At 39.6% G+C, this 19,595-nt stretch overlaps 1 protein-coding gene across 3 annotated transcripts in view; it reads right to left on the bottom strand.

The window, feature by feature from the left end:
* Positions 1 to 19,595, bottom strand: part of macrod2 (mono-ADP ribosylhydrolase 2) — a 617,779-nt gene that overhangs the window by 193,569 nt on the left and 404,615 nt on the right. For all 3 annotated transcript variants that reach the window (XM_053502322.1, XM_053502324.1, XM_053502323.1), the window contains exon 6: positions 8,433 to 8,554. In XM_053502322.1, coding sequence (XP_053358297.1) covers positions 8,433 to 8,554 — 122 coding nt within the window. The remainder of the gene's footprint in view (positions 1 to 8,432; positions 8,555 to 19,595) is intronic.

Here is a 19,595-nt window from a genome sequence, read left to right as displayed (position 1 = left end):
AGCAGAGGCTTCAGACATTACACGGTGTCCTGACGGCGGAACAGACAGGGTTAAAGGCCTCGCTTATGGACATAACAGCGACAACTTGGTGAAGATGGGACTTGAACCACTGACCTTCTGATCAACAACTCGGGGCCTCAACACACTAAGCTAACACGGCCCTAAATCTATTTAACATAAATACGCAAGCTTGTAAATCTCTTTTTTCATGTTATATCATATCTTCTTGCTGAAGTGAATTGAATTTCTTTTTAAAAATGTTAAAAATATCAACTTTTTTTATATCAGGTATAAAGGGGACAACATGAAGGATAAAAGAAATTAGCAAATGGTTAAATTGAGGTCAATGTCATTTTACTTTCTTTTTTTTTATTGCAAACTCTAATAAATCCTCTATTTGGAAGCCTTTATTTATTTTTTTTTATAACATTGCAAAATGAAACTGCATGTAAAACTGCATACTTGAACATGAAATTATAGTTTTTTTATTCATTTATTTATCTATTTTTATTTCTAGATTTGAAACCAATAGTAACAATTTAAAATGAGTCTACTATATACTTTTTTTTTATAATAAATCCGTATATTTCCTATTTTAAAGGTCATTTCCATTTAAAACCATTTTAATATATTTGTATTCGAACTTTCAAAAAATGATTCATAGAGGAAATAATAGTCAAAAACATGGTTTGAATTCGGTTTGAATTCAGATTTCACTCACAGAGACACATGATAAGTTTTCCCAGCATGCCACACATATATTCACCTGACATTTAGGTGACGGCTACAGTAAAATTGCTATGACATCCTCCCAGTTTCTCTGACAGTTGCCTGGAAAACCGCCCAGGTGTCATCTCAACCTTCTACAAAACCGAGACGCTGTGACTAAAGCTTGAAAAATAAAAATCATATGACTGTTATTGCACAGTAATTCCTGTTTACTTCATCTTCCTCTGCCTGAAGGCCAGACAACACCATTTAATTCTTCCTCTAAACCTCTTTTAGTGCATTTAAAACAGCGGGAATATGGTAAAAAAAAAAAAAAAAAAAGAAAGAAAAAGAAAAGAAAATGAGGAATGAGGAATACGGCACCGACCTACTCATTTTACAACATTGCAGCATGTGATGTATCCCCCGCCACTAAAGAGGTACTTCCTCTTTACATGTGTAATATAAGAGCGACTTTCAGGTTTGGAAGTTTAAACCCTGCAGAGCATTAAAGGCTTTCAAGGTTAGAAAACAATCATTTCTGAGTTATGATGTAATAAATGAAAACATGGCCAACCAGTGATGCATAAGATGTCAACCACGCAGCCATCTTATGAAAATCACATCATCCGATTCCATTATGAAAGCCGAAGGAGGGATGTGAATTTCAGTCATTTGAACAGCTTGAGTACTCGGAGACAGATAAAACGAACATTTTCTTTGCGAAGCACTCCGACTCAGAATGTGCTGCATTTTTCCCGGTTTTATAAGTGTCTCCGTGTCCCTGCATATTTTCAAAGCCATAGATAACTAGCTCATAGCCAAGCTCTGACCCAGAACAAAACGTACCAGCACTCCAGCCTCCGATGACTGTTTGTCGTCTGTGCAGTCTGTGTAGGCTTTATGTTTCCACCCCTAGTGCTATGGTAACCATTAGGACCATAGTTATCACATACATTTAGTCATTTGGCAGACCATGTGAATCAAGACATGACAAAATAATTAAGTGCCAAAGAACTGTGAACAGGCAAAACGATGCCCGTGGTTGCACTATTTCTGCTTGACAAGCTAATCAGCTTTGTATCGCTGTTTTACGAAACCAATATGGCTGTGTGTGACAAGCTAATCTCACCTGGTATCACGTAAAGGGAGGACTTTTACGTTTACTTGACTACTATTTGCCCTAGGGAATCTCTACTTTTACTTAGGTGCAGCTTAAATAGTAAAAGTAAAAGTAGAGATTCCTCACGGCAAATAGTAGTCAAGTAAAAGTATTCCACTTCCGATTTCAAAAACCTCTTACTTTATCACACGCGTCTTAAAGGCAAGTCATGCAATTACGCATATTCGTCAGCAGGTGGTGAAACTCTTACTCCAAACCCTACTGTACATTCCACTGCAGTTGTGTGATGCAACACCATGCCGAAATGTAGCTAAGTAAAAGTACGGATATCTGCTGTACTTTTTAGCGGAGTAAAAGTAAAAAGTATTCTCTAATAAAACTAGTCAAGCAACGTACAAGTACATACCACCTCAATTTTTTGCGCCAAGTAATGTTGAAATATTGGCCACATACAGTACACTCAGTCTACTTCTAGATTGCCAATATACGATGTTAGCTATAGTAGCATAAGAGTTGGCATGCTGTCTGGAGTTGGCATGCTATCTCTGGCAAGCCGTATATAACGGGAAAACGCAAAATACGGGTGAAAAAGTATGGAGTTGTGGCTTTTTATAAGAATCCAATTTTAAGTTTCAAAACTTTAACTCATTTAACCTGCGTTCTGGCTGAATCCCAGTCCTCAGCGCACACTGCACTGTACGGTAGATAGCGTATTGGCTATCACGCGAACCTTCTACGGTAATATAGGGAGCTTAACACCATGTTGGAATAAACCCACATGAGCTAATTTAAAAGACTGTTATACAGAAGTGCTCGTAGCTTGCCAACATTACAGCGATTCCCAGCTGGCATTTAGTCGAAGCCGTAATGAGGAGTAACTAATGCAGGGGATGCGGAATTAAGGTGGAGATTTTATCACTATCATTTCAAGGGTAATTTGAGTATAATGTTATTGATTACAGTCTCATAGAAAACTAACCAGGGCGAAACAGGTTGCTAGCTGGCTAAGGAGGCTAAATTATTGAGTTACCTTTACTTCCTAGATCAGCTACGATCCTTGTCGGGTTTTATTTATTTATTATTTATAAGTTTTTACTTTTTCTGAGTAAAAGTAAAAAGTATCCTCTAAAAAAAAAAAAAAAACTGGACCAGGGAAGTACAAATACATTAAATATGTATTTAAGTACAGTTACAGAGTACATGTAATCGGTTACCTTCCACTCTGTACTGTACTGTATAAACTCTTGCTACTGTAGTTTATACACCTTAGTGTTTAGGATGTTACGGTATGTTTGTTTGCGTTCATATCAATTATTCAATTACATTTTTATAAAAATATATTTTAGACGGCTGGATGTCAATTGCATTGACAATGCAAGAATTTTAAATGAAGCTAGGTTACGCCTGCAAAGCATGGGGAAAACAAACAAACAAAACAATTGTAGCTTTTCTAGATCATAATTTTTATTATTCGAACTTCTGTTTAATCAGAATCATCAGAAGTAACCTTTACGTGTGAATAGTTCTGGGCAATGTGACCCCAAATCAATATCATTATTATTATATTATTATTATTATTATTATTATTTTGCCTGACAATGTCCTCCTCCATGTTTCTTCCATGTCGCAGACTGGACATGGTGGAGTCATGTGACTACACACGGAAATACTGTATGTTTTTAAGGTGGAGGAGAGGACGTGAACACACACCGGGGACAGTACTAACAGGATAAAGACTTAAGTTTCTGTTAAACTAGTGTTAAGCATGAAGGTGGAACGGGTGAAGGTTACAGAGGTGTACGGAAATTTGTAGTTTGATGAACATTAACAAATTCCAGAAGTAAATGTGCAGCAGTCAGTCAAGAAAGTAAAGCTGAAAAATCTTCTCCATCAGGACAATGGTGCAAAACATAGCACAAAATCGGGATTATTGAAATGCAAGCTGAAGCATTTCACAGTACCTTAACATCGTTGAAACTTTAAGGGTCGATCTTTCTTGCACTTTAAAAACCAACAGAATATGCAATTTAGTGATGGATGCTTTAAACAGGACTTAAATGTAACATTTACATGAGTATCGGATGTCTGGGACATCTACTGTATCAGATATTACAGATGTCAAGCAGGAAATCGTATTAATAGCTATATACAGTGCACTATAAAATAAATTCAAGAGAAAAACAAAATGTAGCTTTGGAAAGATCGGCCTTTTTTGCTTTTCCATTATTCCTATGTTATAATTTATTTCAGGGACGGATATAACAATAAATCATACCGTTTGTTTTTACGATAAACTTGGATGTTCTTTCTTTGTTGAAGGTCAGAAGGAGAGGACATGTTTTGAGCTTTAAGGAAGGTGAGGAGGGGTCACCACAGAAAACTGAATGGTTTCCAGATGCCTGTGTCCTCACTCGGAATGGATTATTTTAAGGTTTTTGTACTGGCAATAAAAACAGGCTGATTAATATAGACAGGAAACTGATTCAGCTCCACTGTTTACCCTTTAGACAAGCAAGGTCCCTAACTCCCTGAATGTCCTTAAACATTAGGGACTCCAGAGAGCGGACTGGACTGGACTGACCTGACCGTATCCAAATGCATGCATGAGTAAAAGTAAGACATGCCACTTGTATTATTGCTTGATATCTTGGGGGCATACTTTCTGCTTGATCTTCCGTTACAAATGGGCACCCTGGGAGTCAAAAAGCTTCAATGAGGTCAACACATTCAGTAGCCTCAAAGTGCGAACGCCAAGTTGGCATCACCTCCCTACAAAAATAAACCCGGACTCCGGGAAGACATTTGCCCTCCATTAGATGCTCGCTGATTGCAATTTACAAAAGTAGGTGATTCCTTTCAGCCGAGAAACTAAGAAAGTATGAACATTTCCTGCGGTGGTCTTTCAACAGACAATTAATATAAGCTGAAACGTGAAACGATTAACATGTTCTGGCGCCAACAAATATTGACAATGGGATAGTGCAGCTTCTTCCCAAATCCTGATCTCACAACTGTCACACTTCATGTTTGATCCAGGCTAAATCCACCAAATAAAATGTTCCAACATGTTCCTATATGTGTGAAAATATATACTCTAGCTGACATCTCACCCAAAACAAAAATCTATTGTGTTTGGGAATTTATTATATTTTCTCAGCCAGCCAGAAGCCTTGGAGAGACAGTTTTTTTTTTTTTGTTTTTTTTTTGAAGCATGCTCTCCAGCTCGGTGGACACATGGCAAACCCACTAGAGCTTGGCTCTGGTCTCTACTATTCCCCAAGCTGATGTTCTGGAACGTGCTTCTCGTTACTGATTACCAAGTGAGCCTTGTGGGGGGACTGTGACACGCTGCCCACTTGGCCGGAGAGAAAATAAGCACATGGGAATGAGTGTGTGCATCTCTTGAGAGATTTCTGTGTGTGTGTGTGTGTGAGAGAGAGAAAGAGAGAGGAATAAGTGCCTGGGTTGGACCGCACTAAATACACAAATACATCATGATTGTTTTGTTTCTCCGGAAGTGCATTAAAACAGGCTCAGAATATGTATGTATGCATGGAAGGAATCCGTGCCCATGAGAAAGAACGAACTTATAAAAATTCAATAACGATCCACACCAGAGACAACATTTTAACCTCTTGTATCGTAGTCTTTTCCCATTCTTAATAAGATAAATACAAATTCCAGACTGGAATGAGACAAAGAAAGCAGGAAAGGACGTTAGCTCTCGCCTCCTGCCCGTGTAAAAAGTGTTGAACTGCAGTTGGCAGGTTAAATGCATTGTTTCTTGGCTCAGGGAGCTCATCATTTTTATAGATGAAGCCCATCCTTCATTTGGCTTCCCAGCCAACATTTCCAGCTGAGCATGCACAAGTGACGTGCTAAACTAATGTAGGATACGGTATCCCTCTTCACAAAACATTACTCATCCCCATCTGCATGAGCACACCTACGTCTCGCGTGAACGCCTCCCTCCCTTTTATCTGTAAAAGATAATTCCCAGAATTCCTGGAAAAAATAGCATTTAGCTGCGATAAATTAGAAATAAAACCTTGGGGAGTGCATTAGTTAAATACATTTGAAAACTTCCCCGTGGAATGATTTAGCTAAATGGCCATGAAGATAAAAGTGTTTAATGAGAAAAAAAAAAAAAGAGAGAAAAGGGAGAAAAAAGTGACCAGCGAGTTTGAACCAAAATATAAAGAATTGAAGCCCTTTACATGGAAGAGATCGAGATTTTTGCACTTGAATATACATTTCAACACCTACTGTAATGTGCTCAAGATTCTGAAACCGTCTTAAAATAAGCTCTCAAGATTATCAGAGGGGATTTTATCCATGCTGTGCACACCATCTACAGCATGTGTTGCAAAATCTCACTGTCTGAGGGGAAAAGCTTTGGACTCCCGAGCACTGGGATTAAGCAGCTACAGTAGACTGTCCCTCGTCTTCCTGTTTGCTCGGGTTTATATTTCAGGTAGCCCTTTTGTTTTTTGAATGAAATCCGATCGTAATGCTCGGAAATCTCCACTACAGGCGCTGTTGTATCTCGGCGCGCTCTGAAACCGAATCCGCCTCCCGCTTACCCGTCCGCTTTCTCCTTTTGAGCATGCCTCGTTGGTGAGGAGCCTCCTCCTCCTCCTCCGTTCTGCACTTCCCAATAAGCTTAGTGCTAATTCGCTATCCGACTATCCACAGCTAGTCAGCATGAGCTGCTCTTGGGCCAAAGAACACCACGGGGGAAATAAAAGACGCTCAGTAGCCAGGCAGAATGGGAGAGCAATTGGGGGATTTCACAGCATATGTGTATTAGATGAAAAAAATAAAAATAATTAAATACTGGGGTACAGTGCACAGGAACACAGGCTCATCGGACAATGTCCAGTCATCCACGGCGGCACTTTCAGTCCGGAGCAGCTGTCCAAACATGTCCCGCCAAAGCAGACGTGCCCTCAGCGTGAAAAACGCAGCCCTGTTTCTCATCAATATGGGAATTACTAAATAAATAAATGAAAGTGGAGGAAAAAAACCCGAAATAAATGTGCAGGAATGTGGCTGCAGAAGGAGCGGGGAACTGGAGGAGGTGCTGCACGGAGGAAGAAAAACAGAAGCTGGGTACGTGGCCCCTTTCCTGAGACTCTCCTATTCCATTTAATGAGAGCTTGGAGGTATTTGGAGGGTTTGGGAAGTTAGCATACATGTCAGTTCTGCCCGTCATTCCTGTGTGGTCCGTCTGACAACAACGCGTTTAACTACACCTGCTAATCAGGAGTTGGTCACGGCTACCGAAGCAGCAATTTGGGCCTGCAAATGAACTCGCTCTTTCAGTACCGGTAATGGTCTGAGGGGGAAAAAAAAACGTGAGTGGACAATGATGAAGCAGCTCCCCTCATCCTCATGATTAGAGCGCAGCACTTATTCAAGTAGGTGAGAGTTAGCGATCTGTCCATGTGAGGTGGCCTGCTAATTGCTGGAAATAGTCAATGATCTGTGCTGGTGCTAGGTCTCGGGGAACTGGTATCGGGAGTTTGGAATGTTCTCTCAGGCTGTGTTCACCATGGATTAAAGCAGATTCATAAGTTATGTGGAGCAGATGGTGGAGACAGGGCCAGCAGCTGGAGCAGCGTGCCTTCTGACGCCGCTTCTTCCCAGGCCAAACACTCTGGTCTGCCGCCAGATTCATTAAGGCCTCGTGGCTCGCCCGTCTGGAAGCCCACCAAGCTGAAAAATGACCCGAGTTTATTGCTTATAAACACGGCTTCCGCTCTTCATTACACCTATGACTGGTGAAGTTTTGTTTCTGACCTGCAGCTATACGCTGCCGTACGCTACAGTACGTGAACTTTTCAGTTCGTAGTGTTTAAACTAAAAAGATTGAATTAGCATTACAAAATGCTACAACAAAATGCGAACAACAGTAACATGAAACCCGGCTTGGTGTTTTCAAATAGGAATAATTAATGAGACTGGATACATTTTTAAATAAGACAAATGTTAAAAATAACAATGAAGTCAATTTCATTTCCATGTACAGTAGTAACACCATTCGCTTCTATTCCATTAATATATTTATTAAGCACTGCTACTGTATTTCTAAGTGACTAGATGAAAAATCATGTATTTAATTTAAAACTTGCAATAATAGTTTTAAAACAGTTCATTTTTGGTTTTAATACTTATAATGGAATTTTCATCATGGAAAAGTTCATTAATCCAGTAGGCCACTCCGGGGTCTCGGAAATAAATCACTGTAACACAGCATGTTTTATTTTCCGGTTGTTGAAGTGTATTCATTTTTTAAAAAGCTTAAAAAGGAAACCTCTTGAGAAGATAATGCGAGTCATAAAATAAAGTCTGCAGGAAACAGCAAGCAGCGGCTGCCGACAACAAAGCTGGGACTAAAGACTAGTAACGGGAGTCGGTAACCAGACCGTAATCGAACACCGGACTAAAGCAAACCCATCAATGGTCGATTAATACTCGGTTTAACCACACGGGGAATAGTTTTCTTTCTTTTTTCAATATACCAGATCCCTGCTAAGACATACAGTCAATATAAACCTGGGTGAGTGAGAACTGGAGGAGGAGCTTAAAGACGACTCACCACAGACCGCAACTTATTCTCCTTCACCAGCTTTAGGGAGCTCTTGTAGCAGGATGCGAGATCTTCTCTTTGGACCGAACCCACGTTTCCTCTAGCGATGGGGCCGACAGTGTGGATTACATCTGTAAAACAAAAAGCAAACATCTGCATGGATTTTTTTTTATAAATACTATAAAACATGTGGAAGGTCAATTCTAACAAAGCATCAGTTTATCATATGTACATCAGTCAGGGCTGATATTCCCTCTGTTGACTGGCAATAAAAGGACATTTACTGATGCCAGTGGCCAATGTCCAGTGTTTTAGTTAAATCAGCTGCAGTTTCGAGAAAGATCCAACAGGTGGTCCTAATAAACCTCGCATAACAGTGGCGACAACGTCCTCATGTGTGAGAAGATGTCGACTGTGCGGGAGTATCTCGCTGTCTCGGAGAAAGATCAAAGCTGTTTGTAAACTGTGTTCCATTTTAAGAAGAGACATTAATAGCAAAATGTTTATCCTTTGCATCACTTTTTTATTCACCTTTAGTTACATTTAATGTACATTTAATAAATTACTATATATATATATATATATATAATTTTTTAAAGAGTACTGGCATCAGCAAATCGCTACTCAATTCTTAGTTGTGTATCACAAATAAACATGTCCCCTCCCTAATATTTAGAATCGTCCAGATGTCCTAAAGAACATGGAAAAATGATTCATTATTTTTTCTGCTTTATTTTCAGTGATTTGCGCATTTGGTGACTTCGCATGCACGTTCCCGCGACCCTCTGGAAAGACTTTAAGGAAAACATTTGTTTTGAAAAAGTAATTCATTAGAATGTTGTTAATCCCTTCATGCCATTAGCATGGAAGCTAGGTAACTACATTTTGTGTAATTATTTGTTGCAGGATTTAACAGTATTTTTTTGTGTGTGTGTTAGATTTAAAGTTGAATTATTAAGAGTTACAAGGGCTAAATAGCAGCCGGTTCTTGGTATAAGGCAGATCCAGAGGGCTGTTCCACACTGATAGGAATGCATTAGCTTGTGCACCGAGCTGTGTTGGAAATTTAGCATGCTCGGCAAACAGCAATGTCGTTTGTCTTCACAATGGGACAATAGAGGCTATTAAAATGAGTCCGACTGTCCTAAAATCTGGTCTGTTAATGAAACGGTGGTGCAGATAGAAAATCAATTATCGGTCTTTTGTTGTGTCTATTCTTATACCGCACTCCTATCTGCTCTGGCCCCGCTCGTCCTTTGCATTGTGACGGTTTGGCTTGTCAGTCACTGCTACTGTAGCCTCGCACAGGCGGACAGAATAAGAATAACGCGCTTGAAAGCAGTGATGACACGAGAATAACACAAGTTAAGAACTGATCAGACGGAGAAATAACACGGGCCTTCTGCTTTGTTCCTGAGGGTGGCTTAAGGTGGGCGAAAAAAAGTGATGTAACCAGGCCGACTTGCCAGAGGCATTCATGTTTAGCACTTGTAAACCTTGCCAAGTTGACATCGGCGGCTGCTGGAGACCTCTGGAAAGCCAAGAGACTTGTGTGACTGAATAACAATGGCCTTGCCAGTGGGAGCGAAGGTAGGCTTAATAAAAATATGGTGATGACAAGTCAAAATACGCACAAGATTTTTGCAAAGTAAACTTCCACACACAGGCCTGCTTGTCGTATTTGGAATAGATGTGGAACAGGAGGAGTGTTTGCATTATTTAGTAAGACATTACAGGGACAATTTCTTCTCTAGTGGTTGGGTAAATGGAGAAAGAGAGAGGAAGAAGGCGAGAGAGAGAGTGTAGAGAGAAAAAGATAAACACAGTGAGAGAGAGAGAGAAAGAGAGAGAGCGATAGAGAGGGGGTAAAAGGCTGAGCTTTTCTCATTGCATAATCACAGTTCTTATGAATAAAACCACTGCCAATATTTGATGTGCTCCCACCACATTACATATCAATTCACAAGCCGAAAGCCGGCTGTCGGAAATAGTCTGGAAGAAAATAAATAATAATCATAATTTAAAAAAAAAAAAAACTCGATCACTGCAGCCACCTCCTCCTATCCTGCTAAACAAGACATTTTCAAGAAAGACAAAATGCACAAATAATTGCTAGACTGATATTGTGTTGCTCTGGAGGAAAAAAAAAACTTAATAGCATTTGTACATAACAAGAGCATGACACATCCAGCAGCGTGATTCGTCTAAAGCTGAAACAACCATAAATCTCACTTTAAGGCCTATTAAAGATTGATAATGCTGTGACTCATTAATTTGACTTCCCCACATCAAATAGGCATTTGTGCATTCAAATATGAAATCCTGTTAAACAGGGATAATCGAAATGTGCCACTGGGAACGAAATTTAGGCGGGAAAGCGTCTCCCTTTTTAAATGTCAAGCTGTGGAACTTTTATGTGCACTTCTGTGGGACAGTGTATGTTTGTGGAGGTATGACTAAAACGGTCCTCATGATAATGTCCATTCCATTACACGAAAAAAAAAAAAATAAATTTCTCTCTGGAGCTATGTATTTTCAGAATTAAGGCATGAATTTAATAATTAGTTACAGGAACAGTACATTGGGTCTCCTACATATGAACATTCGATTTATGAACTTGTAAAGATACAAACATGCATTTTGTGCATGTTCAATTGTAAGAAGTTAGATCACATATCCGGTGTACACTGTCACCTGCATGCAGCGTGCATCCCAGGATGTCCAGAAACAAGCGTAAAAGCAGCAGCAATGAAGCTGGCGCTGCTAGGAAGCGCCAAGCAACAACGATGGAGACAAAAGTGAAAATAATTAAGAGAACCGAGCGAGGTGAAAAGATGTCAGACGTTGCTCATTCTTTTAACATGAATCATTTAACGATCGGTATGATTCTAAAGAACACTGTACTGAAATTTACTGTGTATAGCCAACTGTGTTAGTATCCTAGTGCCTAGACAATGTTAGTTGGACTTACGAACAAATTTGACTTACGAACTTGTTTGTTTGTAGGGGACTTACTGTAAAATTAGGGCTGCCGATATATTTATGTGTACGAATCTAATTGATCCACTTTAAATGATGGGAGCCTGGATGTATTTCATGAATATTATATGTAAAAAGATATTTATCTTAAAAAAATAAAAATAAATAAACGACATTCCCAAACAGTAAGTCAGCCATGTTGAGTCTTAACAAAATTATTTTTTTTACTTAAAACTATTGTCTAATCATTATGAAGTGTGGATCCCAACAACCCAAACAAAACGTGTTTCTCACTTATTATGCAGGGTGTTTAGGGTGCAGGGGTGAGGGTGCACCAAAGATGTCAGAGCTCTTTAGCAACACGACCTTAACTTAACAACCAAGATTTGAGTTTCCTGGCAACCCAAAACCTAGCGCCTGAAACCAGAAAATAAGGAAATATCTTAGAAATGGCTTGGTGCTTTGCCTTCATATTGAGTATTTACTGTAACCTTCTCTGGAACAAGTGCTGATGGTCACAATTAAAAAAACAAGTTGGTGACATTGAAAATGTGGCACATTAGGGCACGGATGCTATGGTAAAGACCGAGTAGTAACAGTAGTGGTTGTGGAAGTGTTTACACACTGCCTGGCTAAATATAAAAGTTGTCATTTTAGAAGGATCAAATTATTGGGCTGCATCAAGCAAAGAAAACAACTAAGAAGAACTTGCCTAAGAACTGTCCAACATAGCATCAAAACCTGGAAGGATAGTGCTGAACCGTTAACTTTGTGAAAGAAATGTGGTCGGAAAAAAAAACATTAATAAAGATCACGTAAACACTTGGTGAAGTTGCATGATTGAAAAAATCAACCATAAAAACCAAAGTGATGATCGTGAACCCACAGGATCGGGACTAAACAGCTGTGTCTATAGAAAAACCACTTGTTAGTGAGACTAATCAGAAAAAAGCTTCAGTTAGATTTTCACACTGGCCATAACATTGTGTGCTGTAATGAGGCTGTGACACGCAGTGTACAGTATTATTCATCTTAAAAACACTGTGGAATGGTGAACACTTGCTGTAACTGTTCTCACGACCAGCGAGAAGCAAAACGTTGAATCTCGGCTTTTTGGAAGCAAAACATTGGATCTTAGGTTGCCTAGGTAACAAAGATGGCACAATTAGTAGCTGGCTACATAACTAATTAAAGAAATCCTGTCTGCCTGCCCCAAATTATCCTATTACATGCTGGAGTATCAACATGACTGGCTTCTGTCAACACACACCGAAGCGGAAGCAACGTACTGTACACTGCTCTGTATAACTGGAAGGACATCAACAGCACGCTCTCACAGGGAATAGCACTGCACCTATGATACACAATCTAGCCAGGGATCAGAGATGGACGCCCCACATGGCAACCACTACCCAGAATGCACCATGACAACACCGTGCATTCTCTATAGCACTGTTCTGGTTTTTCTTCTTCGCTAACGAGTGCTTGGCCTGATTAACTGCTGTGTGCATCTTCATTTCATTTCCCTTGAAGAAAAAAAATGCAATTGTTTTTATATAAAACTACAACATAAAAAAAATAATAACTCCATAGGCGAGCCCCTTCCCACTTTCCAGTCTCAGTAGTAAACACAGTATACATCATTGTGCTGAGGCTGCATGCTGGAAACACTGAGCCCACACTCTGTCAAAAACACTACAACATTTATACCAGGTAATGAAAACAAGACAGAACAATGCCTTCTGAAATAATCATTTATGCTATAGGGATAGCATCAGCCATGCTTAAAGAAGCACTTTTTCAACTGTGTGTGTGTGTGTGTTTTGTAGATGCTGGCATGGACCTTAATGAGCCTGTAACTCTGTGAAATATTGTCTCTTCTCACACCAGCGCGAACTGGACCAGGCTTGCACAATGTGGCCATAATGTGCCCGTTGCTTTCTATGAAATATGCATGAGGCACCGGACTGCTGGAACCGCAACACACCAATTAGTGTGTGTGTGCGGTCACTGGACAGGGCCGTGGGTGAATTCATAAAAGTGAAAGCAGCGCCATTATCACTGGCATGAACGCTTACTCAAGAAGGATAAAATCCCACGACAAAATATTATAAATAAAACATCAGAGCTACCCTGAGCTGAGCTGAGCGAGTTCGATTGTGGCATTCAACTGTACAAAACAAAAGAAAACCCGGCTGCTCACCACGTGCGGTGCATTCACACACACACACACACACACACACACAGTACACAATTCTTCAGTGGTTTATTTCTGATAGGTAAAGAATAAAATCGAGACTGTTTCATGTGAGGTTACGTGTGAACACCTCATTTTACCGTAACAGCATGTTCTCAAGTGTTTTATAGCGCAGCGGAATTACTCCAGCGTCTTAAATCCGTTTAGCTGTAGCTTGGAGCTACATGATTGTTCTATGTCCATGCAATCAAGTTACAGATTGAAGAGAGGAGGGAAGGGAAAACAAACATGTTCATCTTTTCTTAGTAACAAGCTAGCCAGCTAATTATGATGAGAAAAGTATAATTTCTCATTAGAAACAGCAATCTGTATATCCAGTGTTATAGATACGACCATATGTTGACTGATATAAAACGAGCACTCATTCAGCGACTACAGAGACAGGATGATTTGATGTCTGTGGACGCAGTCAGAGCTCCTTTCTAGTAGGAATTAAAAGATAAAGGGGCATTTTCTTTAGGTTTTTTTTGGGGGGGGCTGGGGCTCCAAGGTGGAAACTCGGTGGTGTTGAATAACCATAACCACTATTTCAATTAAAACAATACTATATTAGAACTAGTGCATCAATATAAACCTGCAATGTAAATTCCAGCCGAAACAACTCAAGTATATTAGTTACAGACAATTAACCAACACCTTCGCATCAATTGTAATTGAAAATGAAACAATGCTGAGTTGTACTGCTTGTATTTACTACACTCATAATACTGTATGATAAGAGTACCAAGATATAAATATTGAACAAAATTTCTTTAAAAAGCGGTTACACATTTGTTAAAGAGGAAGCAAAAAAACAACAACAATAGCAGCACCAACAACATTCCTATTATCCATTATCATAAGAGACTGCTGACAAAACATCACCATCGCTCCGACTGGAACAAATAAATTCAAATATTTCTCATTTCCTTGAGTATCTGCCTGCATTTGTAGGCTACGTTGATCTGTCCTGATGATTGCCTTTTCCCATTCTATGCATTTATAATGCAGTCTTGCAATAAACCATTCCCAGGCAAGTGTGTACATGTTTGCATAAAAGCAACTTTTTAAAAACCTTGACAGGTGATTTGTTCTTAAGGGCCTCCTTCCTGCTTTCTGTTTTTCTCTCTCTCTCTCTTTCTCTGATCATCCTCTGGTCTTGACTGATGGAGTGCATTGTTTCATCATTTAGTTTCATAGGAAGTTGGTGACTATGAACACCGCCGGAGTTATAGAATTTTGCCCCTGGTTGAGTAGTTCAGCTTTAAAATAGAAGAAAAGCTCAGTTCCACCACAAACAGCTGGGATATGAGGATTTCAGCTTCGCCTGGAGTTGTTATGTAGGTAATAATCAAGAATTATAACACACTTGGAACTGAGCTGCGGATGGAAAAATGATGATTTATAACCTGGAAACAGCACAGTTTAAAAATACAACTGCCAGAATGGTATCGCTGAGATGACTAATGGACTTTTTTCTTTCAATCAATTAACCAATCAATCAATAAACACTAATAATTTAAAATAGCTTCTCAGCTTCTCACCACCCCCCCCCCCCCCCCCCGCCCCAAATAAATAAAAAAATAAAAGGACGCCTACGGTCTGATCGTTATTCACCACACCTCCGCTTACTTTTACTGTAGTTTTCTTCCGGGCCACAATTCCCCTAAAGAAACCCTCTAGACAAAACCTTATTCATTATAAAGTCAACAGAATGATTTATGCACATCTGAAACCTTCCTACTCTTCATTCAGGGTCAGCTCTGGGTTGTGGAGTGTTTTTTCAGCACTGTACTTGGGCAGTGTACTTTGCCCCGGGGATCAAGCGGCCCTTACAGCCATGGAAGATGACTTTTCCAGCCCTACCCATTCCGAAGAGTCTCCATTCGACTTCTGTACTGCGGGGCGTTGAGGAACTCGTATGATTCACCTCGTAAAGCCCTTCAACTGGACGCTCTGACTCGCTACGCCGACCGGGCCTTCCGGGAGGTACTGTAGAGGAGGAACGTGATTGAGGCGTGTTTGCAGGATGTGTCATCACCGCGTGTGTGTGTTTATGCGGAGCTAAACCCTGCGTGACCCGAGCATTATTCATGCCGATGTCTTATTGTACATATAAACTCTTCTTTTGCTCTCTCTCATCTTAGCCTCCATGTGGTTTATAGCCACCCTGACCAATTCATGTTGGAACCACAAATTAATTCGCCCAGATTATGAATTCAGCAGAACACACAGGTGTAGGATGCACTCGAGTGATACGCAGCTTTGCACCGAACGCGATGTAAAACAAACTGCTAAAATGCACAAAAACACGCGGCGAAGCCTAATCATGCAAATGAAGCCTGATCGTAAGGCGCGTGGTGCAAAGGGGACGGGATCCTTTTCTTCATCGCAGGGCCTTTATTTTTCCTTTCGGAGCGCTGCATTCTATTTGCATATATTAATTCCACACCCTGGAACAGACTATAAAGAATAAAAGGAATCCAAGTAAAGGATATACAATGATAATGTTAGACGCAAAGCGCAGAGCAAAATTAGTCTCCAGGGAATCTTGGACAAAAAAAAATAAAAGTTGTATTTAGCTGCAGCTCTTCAAGCAGTGCAAGGAACAGGAAAAAAAAAGCCCTGGGGAATACGAGTCTACGCCTCAACACCATCAGCAGGAATACTGCAAACGATGAGTCAAGGACACTTTTTCTGTAAGTGAAAAGGTCTAGAAATGGGACAAGCTCAGAAGACAAATTGTCTTCTGCAGACAGGGCAGAGGTGTGGTCCGATCTTTTACAATGGACTTTGACAGTATAGGAATGGACGAAATAACTAAAACATCAAAGGACATTTCAGGACAGTTCTATGACACCCGATATAAAAAAAACAGTAATGATAATTAGTTTGATGAAAAGTTTATTGGGAGCTAATTTATCATGATATTGATTTTATATCATCATGTCTCTCAGCCCGACTGGGATGAACATCTAAGGGGGACAAAAATCAATATAAATGGGTTCAATAGACCTCATTTAACAAACAGGATAAAAACATAATTCGTAAATGATTCATACGGTAGAAGTATTTGCATAAGAATTCTGGTATTTCTCAGGGAAAGTCTATTCCTCTATGTTTAAAAAAATCAGATCCTCCTCGAACTCCTGAGTGGACCAACGTCGACCTCGGTTCGGTGTCCTAATTCAATAAACAATACGCTCTCAATGTTAAGCTGCTCGTTTCTATTACATTTTAACCTGTCCTGTATAAGACATCTTTATTCAGAGCAACGCACATGAGAACCGTTGTCAGAAACAAAGAATGTCAAACAAAACAAAAAAAACAAAACAAAGACAAATAACATTTATATTAATTTACGACAGAAGAAACGCCATCTTGTGAATGGACCCTTCCTGTACCTGAGCACAGCTACTGTATAAACCATTAACAAATACACCTTTAGCTGATGGACGAATTAGGGCGTGCTCAATCAATATAAATAAAAGTAAGCTTTTGTTTATACATTTTTTAAAACTTTCTATCTGTATGTCTGTATGTCTGTCCAGCCAGATTTTGTCACAGCATCATACAAACCTGGCTGAACAGAATTACATGAAACTTTGCCAGGCCTTTGGTATTTGTCTAACCTTAAACTCGTGCCATAAATCAAACTAAAATGTTAAGTAGATTATAAACCCGATTATAAACCGAAAGTTCGGATAGCATACTGCGCATGCGTTAAACTGTGGGCGTGTCTTCAATCAGTACTTAAATATCCGCCTGAAGTGAAGTCGTAATGTTGAGTAAAAGCGACGTTATGAACAGTTATGTGCAGGATTCAAGTATCTATTTAAAAATAATGGTTACAATGTAACCAAACACCTGCACCAATAGGTACGAATTTAAAAAGCTGAACTGAATATTTTTACTGGGATTAGTTTTTATTTTCACGGAGGAAATAACGACAAGGGGTATAAGTTAAGTCTAATGCACTGAAGTTGCTTTAAGACAAAACTTAATTTTTATCCGATCTACTTTTTCAGTTTCTTATCTGTGATTCGCTCTCCGATTACCAAACCGGGAGTGTATTTGGCTGACGACAAAGAAGTACAACTTGGCGTACTCGACCTTTTTTATTTTATTTCTTTGTAGTAATAAGTTAGACAGTGAGTTCTGCTGTACAGACAGACAGACAGACAGACAGACATGTACAGACAGACATGTACAGTACGTGGGCTTCAACCTGAAATAATAATATCACTGATTACATTAAGGCTAATTTGATTATTTTTAGCTTTTACCTTTTAACTATTTCTACAAACTTTTTTCCCCATCAAACACACTTACTTATGCTAGCATTATTATTAAAATTACACATTACTGCCAGGGGCGGGAGTCCAAATAAAGATCATGATTGTTATCGTGCATTAGAGTTTTGTTGGTAAATTTCTAAAAATTTGATAACACCAGTTTACAATTTTAATTCGGATTTGTTTAAACGAACATTCACACACAATCTGACTAAAAGATTAATAATCAGGTCGGATATATTAAATAAAAAATAGAAACTATCTTGCAGAAGAAAGGCAGTTGTGTTGTTTGTTGTGGTAAGTGGGCCAGGGTATATATTTCGCCTGTGTGTTAGCTAGGTAAACTAGCTCTTTCCTCATCATGATGAAAAGCACCTTCAGATTTCCCAGGCACGCTGTAGTAGACGTTGCGTTATTATTCAATTTAGCTTTGGGGTATTATTCCTATTATTCAAATGAGCCCATTTGAAAGCTTATTGGCATGGTAACCCCTTAGCCGCTCAGGTTTCCTGACTGAATGTCTGCCCTATTCAACCCACAGAGAGAGGGTGCTTTCTATGCCACAGGCTGAGACGGAGGCAGGAGGGACTCACTGTACAGGCAACTGCCTATGGGCTCCAGTCAACAGCCATTAATAATAGAAATCAGGCTGAACCATCATCCTAAACTGTACTCCTCTCTTTCCACTTTTAAAACTTGCAGAGGAGGACTGGGACACAGATACTGAATACTGCATCATCTCTCAGCAACGAGCCTTGGATCACTCTGAGATGGGGTTTTGTATCAATCACCTCGGTGTCAGGATAAAATAATGTAAAAAATGCAAGACGTGCCTCAAGTTCCATCGATCCGATGTGAACTCGAAACAAGAAAGTCAAGGTGCCGACTGCAAGCTGAAAAAAATTATATATATATATACATATATATATATATATATATATATATATATATATATATACATATATATATATATATATAGTGTACGAGAGTGGGTCGAAAATTATTCGCAGTCTGGCTGTGGAATATTTTTATTAACTTTTAGAATAAACAAGTACATCATTTCTCGACATACTCTCCTTGCTTTTTAATACACTCTGTTCATCTGTCAACAAGTTTTCATATTCGGGTATTAAAATTTTTTTTTAGGCCTAGCTGCGAGCCACGAATGTGCCGCTGTCTTTCATTTTTTCATGAATCTTCACCCTTGTACGTCTGCTTTCAGGGACCAAACAGGTGAACGTCCGATGGAGTGAGATCAGGACTGTAGGGAGGATGCTATATCAACTCAAAACAAACGTGTGCGGATGTGCATCGTCATGCAAGATCACCCTTGGACAATCCGAAGTTTAGGCTTCCGTAGTGTGATAATCCAAAGTTTAGGCTTCAGAGTGCTGTTGATTGATGAACCCTGGATGGCCCTTAAGAATCCCAGAAATCTGTACGCATCAGTTCTCCAGCTGATTGTTGACATTCAAACTTTCTCTTGGTCGCTGACGTTTCCGTTCCATTCTCTGCAGTTTACTCTCAGGGTTAATTACGTTAATTACTCCAACTGAAGGTCGTAGCATGAGTGAAAATAGGTTGGTACGGTCCGCCATACTGAGGAGAGAGCAGCTACCTGGCAAAACACCACCAAGTCAAACCAGGCACTGGAGCACTTTC

This window comes from Clarias gariepinus, chromosome 8, assembly GCF_024256425.1.
Source record: "Clarias gariepinus isolate MV-2021 ecotype Netherlands chromosome 8, CGAR_prim_01v2, whole genome shotgun sequence".
Classification (NCBI taxonomy): domain Eukaryota; kingdom Metazoa; phylum Chordata; class Actinopteri; order Siluriformes; family Clariidae; genus Clarias; species Clarias gariepinus.
The sequence above is the reverse complement of the archived record's forward strand: the minus strand, read 5'-3'. Positions and strand labels throughout refer to the sequence as shown.